Source organism: Crassostrea angulata, chromosome 10, assembly GCF_025612915.1.
Source record: "Crassostrea angulata isolate pt1a10 chromosome 10, ASM2561291v2, whole genome shotgun sequence".
NCBI classification, from domain to species: Eukaryota; Metazoa; Mollusca; class Bivalvia; order Ostreida; family Ostreidae; genus Magallana; species Magallana angulata.
In genome coordinates, this window is record NC_069120.1 from 28226543 (window position 1) to 28236603 (window position 10061).

General features: G+C 32.7%; 1 protein-coding gene across 4 annotated transcripts in view; it reads left to right on the plus strand.

The window, feature by feature from the left end:
• LOC128166909 (splicing regulatory glutamine/lysine-rich protein 1-like) overlaps window positions 1-8161 on the plus strand; it is a 75082-nt gene extending 66921 nt beyond the window's left edge. For 2 of the 4 annotated variants that reach the window (XM_052832366.1, XM_052832367.1), the window contains exons 2-4: window positions 2200-3390; window positions 4050-4201; window positions 6921-8161. In XM_052832366.1, coding sequence (XP_052688326.1) covers window positions 2229-3390; window positions 4050-4201; window positions 6921-7136 — 1530 coding nt within the window. In that variant the 5' untranslated portion in view covers window positions 2200-2228 and the 3' untranslated portion in view covers window positions 7137-8161. Of the gene's footprint in view, window positions 1-243; window positions 385-486; window positions 570-2199; window positions 3391-4049; window positions 4202-6920 lie in introns of those variants that run through there. The other 2 variants (XM_052832364.1, XM_052832365.1) reach the window with 2 other exon arrangements.
• Window positions 8162-10061: the final 1900 nt, after the last annotated feature.

Genomic DNA, 10061 nt, shown 5'->3' on the forward strand with positions numbered 1-10061 from the left:
GTAGTGATAAAAATGCTGGAAGCTGAGGAGTAAGTTGATTAGGTAAATTTTGATTATCGCATATTGTGTATGCGGGAGTAAAATCGAAAGCGAAAGTAATTATCGCTCTGTTACTCACTGTAAACAAATTCTTTCTTCCTTCTTGTGGCTTCCCAAGCCTTTGATCAGGCTCTAATTATTTATTTTCGGTTACCTGTCTGTTAAATTTGATATTCTAGGGTTAAACGATTAACAAAACTTACCGAGTTGGGTTCTTGTTGAACTTGCTTGATTTTCCTGTTTACTTTCGTTTTGTTCTCGTGGAAACCACCTGCTACGACGTCACAGAGCGCACACTTTGCACAGAATTTTGGTCAGCTTAAAGAAAATTCTCCTGAAAAATAGGTACAATATAACCTTAAATATGTAAAATATGAATATCTTGTATCGTCATAAATTCTATATATAGAACCGTGACTATTTCACAACAGATTCGCAATATATTGGATATATTGGATTAATGGATCTGCGCCTGTTTAACACCAATGGTTGTATGAATTACTTTTCTGTCAATTCTACAGAAAAAATAGGTATAATTTGACAGTTTGATTGTATAATAAGAATATATACTTATAAATGATGAATACTTCGCAGCAGCTTCGCAATGTTAATTTTATTTGTTGGATCTGCCAATATCAGACTGTAAATTATTTTTTGCTTTAACGTTATTTGTTAGATTTAAGAAATTTTTGAGAAACGGTTGTGTCAGTTAGATTGTATCTAATGTTTTGGAAATGATGTTTATCTTGATTATTTTCTTGTATACGTATCAGGGACATGTATGTGTCCCTGGTGGACTTTATTTCGGTATATACCCATCAAGTGATACCGTAAATTTTACAGAGTGTTATCTGATTTTCCGGATTCTATACTGTGCGTTTCCAATTTCGTATCACCACTCTTTGAAACTGTTAACGTAGTACGTACATTAATAAATGTCTGTACAGTTAGCGCATTTTAAAAGAGTTTGTTTTATAAAAGCATAGTTGTATAAGTAAATGTCACACAATATATATCCCATTAAAACTTTTTAATGGACAAGGGCATATAATAAATTTATCATTGTAACAGTAACTTGATCCAAAGAGCCGGATCTTGTCTCGTTACCAGGCATGGCTCATCAGATCCAACTAACGCTAACTGCATCTTGTTGATCTGATGTCGATCCATGCCTGGCAACTCGACTTGATCCGACCCTTTGAATCAAGTAACTGTAACAGTTATGATAAATTATATATATATAAAACTCCATAAATAAATTATATGTATATACACACCAATGCACAAATCATTTTTCTCTAACGGGATGGGAGAAATAAAGGCAGAACAGACGAGGATTTGAATTTGGTCCCCCCTAAATCTCTAGTCAGGTGCTCTACCAACTTAGATTCTGGTGCCAGCAATGATTATCAATGACCATCACATCCCCTGCCCCAACTCCCCAACCACCCAACTGATCTTCACCTTCAAAGATTAACATCCCATGTTCTTTCCCCTGGCCCCTGGTGGGAGTTAATGAACCTTTCAGTTCAGGGAAGGTGACACAGCACCAAATGTAATGGTAAGGGAGGAATAATGACAAACCAGATCAGAATTTTAACCCAGTGCCCCTGAATCTCTAGTCCGGTACCAACTGGGATCAGGATTTTAACCCAGTGCCCCTGAATCTCTAGTCAGGTACCAACTGGGCTATCTGCATGGAGCAATTTAACCAGTGTGACCATGCATCTTAATATAGAACCATTTTAACAGGAGCTTGGACTTGGAGCTTGGACTTTGGGTATAGTTGTGTCAATCAGCAATGTCACATAGGCCTCTCTAGTTCAATGCTGACCACTCAGCCATGGCTCTTAAATTTGAAATCAACATGATTTGTCTGACTTTTTGACCACCCACAGTTTTGTTGCACATAAACATATGCAGATATATGTGAATAGTGGTCTTGATTCTGTGAATATAAATTGATTCAAAATTAATTAAAAGAATGACAAATATGTATAATATTAGTACTAGGTAATACTGTATAGCTATAGCTCACAAAAAACTGTTTGGATATGAAATCATGAGTATAAGTGAATATTTCAGGCCCTATAAGTTAAAAAACGTTTTTATCAGCCAAATTTAAAATAACAAGTAAACTCTTGCAATTTAATTTTTCAGAATTTTGATTATTAGAAATAATAGTACAGATGGCAGATTCTATGATAACTGAATCAGCTCAGAGTGACACTGCCGAGCTCCTGTCTGAAAACTTAAGGGCAGCAACTCCCTTAGATAGTATGAATGACAAGGAACAGCAACCACTAGAAAGTTCAGAGAAAAGTTCAAAACCTAAAGATATAAATTCAGCAGATAAAAGTGAGCTCATGGAATCAAGATATGCAACTCCCAAGAAAAGTCGAAGTTACAGAAAAACAAATGTTAAAAAAAATTCAGAATCAGATGATGAAGGAATGGAGCAGCATAACAAAGGTTCTAGCAAAAAGGGAAAATCCCCAAATGATTGGAAGACCAGGACAGATGGATCAAATGAGACTCCAAAAAAACGACTAACGGAAGATCCAAATGTCACACCAAGGAAACGTCCAAAAAATGGATCAAAGGAAAGTTCAGAAGAAAAATCAGGGGGACATTCAAAAGACAGAAAGTCAAGATCAAGATCAAGAGACAGATCAAGAGAAGATGCAAAAGACACACCAAGGAAACAGCATAGAAACAGATCAAAGGAAAGTTCAAAAGAAAAATCAGAGGAAAATTCAAAAAACAGATCAAGGAGAAAGTCAAGATCAAGATCAAGAGACAGATCAAGAGAAGATTCAAGTGACACACCATCGAAACATAAGAGAAACAGATCAAAGGAAAGTTCAAAAGAAAGATCAGGGAAGCATTCAGATGAAAAATCAGGAACCCATTCCAGAGAAAGAAGAGTAAGGTCAAGAGACAAACATCGCTCTGAGAGTAAAAGTCCAGGGAAAAAGAAAGTAATCGAATCTCATGGAAACAATAGCTCAGAAAGTACAGCAGTTAAGAAGACATCACAAACACAAAAAAATAAAAACAATATAACAAAATTTTTTAAAAGAGTAACTCCACAAAAGAAAGATGATGAAAAGAAAACAAGAATTTCTCCTATTCTCTTTGATGAGCCGAATGATGCAGAATATTCAGATTCTTTGAGAAAGGAGGATAGTTTAAAACTTCTGAAGCAAGACTATAAGTTGGATAAAAGGGAAAACTTCCATTTCTTTTTTGGTAAAGATGATCCCTTCAGCAACTTCCATCCTGCTCGATTTACAGTGAATGGGGAGACATACACATGCAGCGAACAATTCATGATGCATCAAAAAGCAAGTAAGATTAATGACTGCAATTTGCAGTCCACAGCATTGTAAAGAAAGCTTTTATTTTCAAATTAATGACTTGCAAAACTGCAAGGCTGTAAATTCATTACATTTGAGAAAAATACTAATAATTAGTGTCTTAGGTTTTGATTTTATGATCCTCTTGTGCACATAGGGCCCTTTTTAAAAATGTTTTTAGTATCGAATCATTAACATTTTTAAGAATGAGAATTTTATAATTCATAATTATAGAAATTTTTTAGTTTAAACATATATATTTTATTGAATACAGTCAGTCAACAGATGAAATAATTGTTCCAGCCTTAATAAAATTAGGAATGAAAATCAAAGACACAATAACATAGACTAAGTCTATACTAAAACCTCTTAGTCTATTTAATAGAGTTATAGAAATGTTTTGCAATTAAGGACTATCCATGAATCTTTATTAAAAATGGAAGAGACCAGTATGTTTTAACATCTTATTTTACACATTCAGCGTTTGTATGTTCACCGTCACCGAGTAACTCCATGGATCTCTATATCACTATTTCCTTCAGTCTGATGGAGACTGCAATCCAGTTTCAAGAACATGAGAATATTTTTTAACTATTCATTTAAACTATATTACCGGTACATTGTATTTAACAGAGCTCTCTTTTGCCCTAGTGTTGTTTCAGGATTGGTTCCATGCTGCAGAGATAATGAAGGCAAAAGTTCCACTGCAAATGAAGAGATTGGGGAGGAAAGTCCAGAATTTTGATCCTCATGTTTGGGGTGCAGAATGTGACAAAATTATGAAGAGAGGACTCAAAGCTAAGGTGATGGTCATAATTTTCTAATTGAGATATGTTCCATTAAAGTCAAGTGGACTTTGATCTTTAAATGCGATATATTCCACCATCAATATTTTATGACATAGACTGATCCAATTTATATAATTCAAACAAGATAGTTATGTATAAGTACATGCATTTTCAACTCCATTCAATTCTAACTGGGTTTTTCATAGGAAAAATCCAAAAAAAATATGGTTATTGAAATGGTAAAAAGGTGGGTGGGCTGCTGCCAAAAAGATACCCCTTTTGTCTGGATAATTTCTCCTAGTTTTCAAGATAAGAAGTTGTTTATTTGGCAGATCAATTATACATGTATCAGAGATATGCTTACTGCTTGGTTTTTGATAATTTTTACCAAAAAAAACCATCTGTTGAACTTAGTCATTCTTTGGCATAATATTGCACACATAGAGTACCCCATTTGTTCAGATAACTCCTCCTACAGTTTTCAAGATACAATGACCTGTTTATTTTGCAGATCAGCTGTTTAGATATCAGATATGTGTATATTACTTGGATTTTAATTTTGACAAAACATGAAAAAAATACCAGCTGTTGACCTTGTTCATTTTTCGAACAATATTGCATGTAAAGCTTAGGTCCACAACCCCCCCCCCCCCCCCCCCCCCCCCCAAACCTTTTTTGCAAAGTTAGATAAAACCATTATCCTTCTTTTTTTTCGGTTGTCAAGATTTACGATAAGTCTAGCCTAATTATACTCCTCATATTAAAGGGTACCTGCAGTGCCGGTCAATTTTTGATATAATGGAGATCTATGTGTAAAAACATCATCCTGAAAATTTTACAGCGATCGCATAAGTAGTTTTCGAGATATTTGGGGAAAACCCGATTTCACACCTGAACGAGTTTTGAATCAAGCCGATTTGGCGCGAGATGAACTGTGACGTCACGGGGTCAACGCCGCTGTATGAGAAACAGGAATATCGTATGAAAACTGTTCGTTTTCTTACATTGTTTTATTGATATATGAACATTTTTTTCTGTTGTTTTATTTCCTTATCAACCCTGGAAGACTAATTATACTGTTGTTTGAGCTTAACCCGTATTTTATCGAACAAAAATGCCGAATTCGGACAATTGTTTGCTTCATGAATTTCGTCAAATGTGTAACACATTTTACATATAAATGCACACCATATGTAGCAAAATGACAATTAATCAAAGCATTATTGTTATAAGAAACATATTTTGTTAATATTGTCATTCTTTCGAATGATTTCTCAGTGACATTATTAACTGATTAATAATATTGATAATACATTATGATATTTCGTAAAAGGTAACTCGGGGTCTATTCCTCGTATAAGGCATAAAATTACAAATGATGTCGCCCGATTATTCAATGATATTGATATCGGACCAATAACAATCAAAACAGTATGCATTCTTTAACAAACAAACACGGGATTATAAACGGATCAAGGCGAAAGTCCAAGATGGCTGCATGATTAAGTCTGTCTCGTATTCTTTTAAAAATACGATAATGGAATTTAATTTTACATTTATTTACATCCTTTGTCAAAATGTTCCAGTTTATTCAGATTTCATAATGATTCGTTGTCAGTATTACAATTTAAGCTATACGGAGATATAAAGCGTTTAATTGCTGACCATAGCGCTCGAAAGAACGTTGCACTTTATTAAATAAGAAATTATAAAGAACAACGTAATTACTTCCGAAATAATTACTTGATCACATAAAAAAGGTTTCAATTGCTGAATTATAAATTTAGTCATTATGAAGTGATTAGATAAGTAACAATAAAGGCATTTACTTCGAACATTAGATTTACTATTTAACAGTATCATGCATGATTCTTTGATCACTGATTGGCGGACTATACACATGTTTTAGCTGACGAATGCTTGATTAAACACAGTCTAATTTATTTCTCTGTTTTATCTTTAAACAATTGAGTAGCTAATTATACACAAATCAATTTACCCGCCTAGAGGTATGAAACCCTCTCTTCGTTCACCAGACTCGTGTACCTTGTGTATACATACCCCAGATACACGTGTGTCTGGAGCAGTGGCTTCGTTAGTTTACCTGTTTACCTGTGTCATTGTCTCGGATCACTCGTGTGTGAAAGGATATTATGTAATCAAAAAATGAATAATGAACATGAATTTGCCTGTGTAAGCGTTTTAAGATATCGTATTCATCGGTAAAAAGGCGACGAGAATAACACATTTTTAAATCCTTTTAAAAGAAATCCGATTGTAATAAAATAATAACGGATACAAATTTCTAGATCTACAATACTTAAAATAACAAGATAAGTCAAAACATCAGACCTATATCAATCATTTTGGCTGAAAAAACGAATTTAATTTGTATAGCTTTGAAAGGAAATTTCCCTCCTGTTGACCTCGTGACGTCACTTCCGCTGAAGCCTCGTTATCGCCTAATTCTGTTTTCTCTTGATTAGATTTCCCAAAGCAGGTAAAAATAGCCACTTTGAAGAGGCGTAACTCCGTTATTTTTGCACCGATTTCGATGCGGTTTTTTGCATTAGATTTTGGTAAATAAACTCTTTAACATATGTTTCACATCGGCTGGACTGCAGGTACCCTTTAAAGTTTTCAAGATAAGATCTTGATTAAATTTCGAGAGATCATGATCAAGAGTATTGAGATCAAAAGTTTACATATTTTCTTTACTCTTTTTCTCAATCAGTTTACAGAAAACGAACACTTGAAGATGAAGTTGATCACAACGTTTCCTCGCATCTTGGTTGAAGCTTCACCCAGAGATCGACTGTGGGGTATTGGACTGGGGGGCAAAAACGAGAAAGCTCACTGTCGCCTTACCTGGCGAGGGAAAAACAAATTGGGTTATCTTCTAACATACATTCGTAACGAGATCATGGAAGAGGAGGGGTTATTTCATTGACTTGTTAAAAGAGTTGTGTAATAATGGTGTACTAATTTTGTGCTTTTTTTCTAGATGTTGTTTTTTTTTTGTACTCGAAAAGTAATTGATATTTATATAACATTTACTTAGCATATCCTGCTCATTGATACTTTTGTATCATAGCTATTGCATTGTTAATAGTGCTATCATCCATAAAACAGTGGTACATAAATTGTAGTAACAAACATGTTATAGAAGTCCACAATGATTGTGTGAATCTTTGACAGGGTCAATTCAAATGATTCCACAAATATGTCCAAAAAAACATTATATATATAGGTCGACGCTTAAAGGGACTTGGACACGATTTGAGATCAAAAATTTTATTTTTATTTTTTTATGTATAAAATGGTTTATTGGTGCATTTAAAATAATTGACCAAAATATTAAATGTTAAAGTCAAGTTACAAGCGAGATACAGAGGTAAGAATTGATAGTTATGTAAACAAAGCTCGAGTCTTATAGTTGTTTACAAAATATGTAACGTAAAGAATTAACATTTCATAGACAAAATGACATATAAAAAACTATTTAAACCAAATCAATATCTTCTAAAATATCAACAGAAGAAAGTTACATTTGATTGAAATTTACACCAAAACAACGAATATGTAAAAATGACAATATTCAAACTTTGTTTACAAAACAAAGAATTATAAAGTCTGTATCTTGCTTATAACTTGATACTTGAGTTTCAAATTTTGACATAGCATTATAAACTTCTATATTTATCAGTATAAACATTGAAAATGGAAAAATAAAATTTTAAGTCAAATCGTGTCCAAGTCCCTTTAATATAGGTCGAAGACCAGGCTTCAGGGGGAAGTATCAACCTAATAGATATTCCCGAAATTACGGTAGTCAGTGTTTTAATGACAGGTGTTGGAATTTATATAAACATTTCAACTCTCTACAAAATTATCAAATGCTGCTTATATTTTTGTATCATAAATTAACTTGTACCATGAATAAGATGAATTTGAATAAATATATCATTCATATTATGTAATCCTGTTCTTGATCAAAGTCTTATTTCATTTAACTGATTATGTTAAAGTTTTCCTGCAAATTACAAATTTGAACTCAATCAGGTTACAACGATTCATCTATTTTTTCTGACTCGGAAAAAAATATAAACATTAGATCAACGCCTCTTAAACTTCGGTCATTTGAGTCTAACATCAACGAATATGTTCACAAGGACCATATAGATAAAGGCATCATTGTATTTATTGAATCAATCAGATCAAAATAATTATGTCGTAGAACAATTTTAGTAAGAGAGATACTATATACTTTATACATGTAGCAAATAACGAAAAAAACACCCTGATTTTGATATGTATATTTTGATATGTATGTACATTGTAGTAGGCTGTATCAATAGTTGTTGCTCCTCAACGTGCAGCTGTGAAAACGTTGTGTTATGTTTAAATTTACAAAACATTCAAATAAAGGATTTCTTACGACAGTGACGTTCATTGAAGTCAAAAAGGTTTTATTTTTACAAACATCATGATACATAGCACGCATCTGTAAAACTCAAATATGTCCTTCATTTATACCTTTAAACTGATACAACACAGTTTAAATTAATTCCTGTATATTGTACAATTTGGGCCCCGTAGATTAAAATGAAACGGTAACTACTAGCAGACATAAAAGCAGTATTAGATTCATCTCTTTCAAATCAGGTCTACCTACAAAGCTGAAAAAAGCGCTATAGCCTGGATAATGATTCATATAATTTATATTGATATTTAATAATAAGAAATAATTTTTTAATGATTTACTGACTTTGCTTTGATACATATCATATCAAAAAAAACGGTCACTATAATATACTGAATAAAATCATTGATTTTATTCAGTATATTATAGCGACTGTTTTTTTTTTTTTTTAAATATTTTTATATGTATCAAAGCGAAGTCAGTAACGATTAACGAATTCAAGATTTCTTAATATACATAATTGTGCCTTGTGTCGGGTTCAATGTTATTTCTTATAAAATAATTTTAGATACATGTCTTCAACATTCTGCAACCAATGAATGTAAATGATATTGAATATAATCTTAATTAAGGTCTTTCAAATCTCATTAAAATCTCGAAGCTTGGTCCAACAAGTGACTTTGAAGTTTAATCTTTCCAAAACTAAAACAATTTATTTCAGAACTAGAAATAACACAGATACTCCCTCTCATAAATTTCAAGACTGCAACTTAGAATTTGTAACCTCTCTTAATAAGCATTATTAGGTGTCATTTTTTTCTGAGGATCTCGCCTGGACAATATATACACGCATATAGATACAATGTAATCTTATACCGGTAGCTAATGAGAAAAAAAGAAGAGAGGAATAATGAAAAACCTCAAGTGTAAACTAAAACGCAAACCATTATCACTATTGTACACATCATTATAAATATATTTACATCTATTAAGTACTATTTCCTCTATTTCTTACGGAAACTTATGGTTAATTCATACATAGCTCTATAGAAACAGCCAGACTGAAATCTGCTAATGCGGGTTATGTATTTCTTCTGCAATGTCGCTACCTTCATGTCCCGAATGAATCACCAAAGGAAACATTTTATTGTTTAAATGGCCTCAGTTAGAATATATATGTATATGAATCTGATGTATGAGGAGGTTGTTCTTCTATTGCCTATAATAAATTAGAAAAAAGTACAATTGGTTGCAGCAAGAATAGTCATTGGTCTACAAATTTTTGCTTCTAAGGAATCTCTTTATATTGAAACTGGGTGGGATACGTTATGTCATAAAACGAAGACATCTAAATTATAAATTAACAATGTTCAAAGCTGACAAAATTTATTTACCAGCCTTTGTTACGGAAATTTTTTCAAACAAGCCTTTTAATTCATCTAAATTATATTA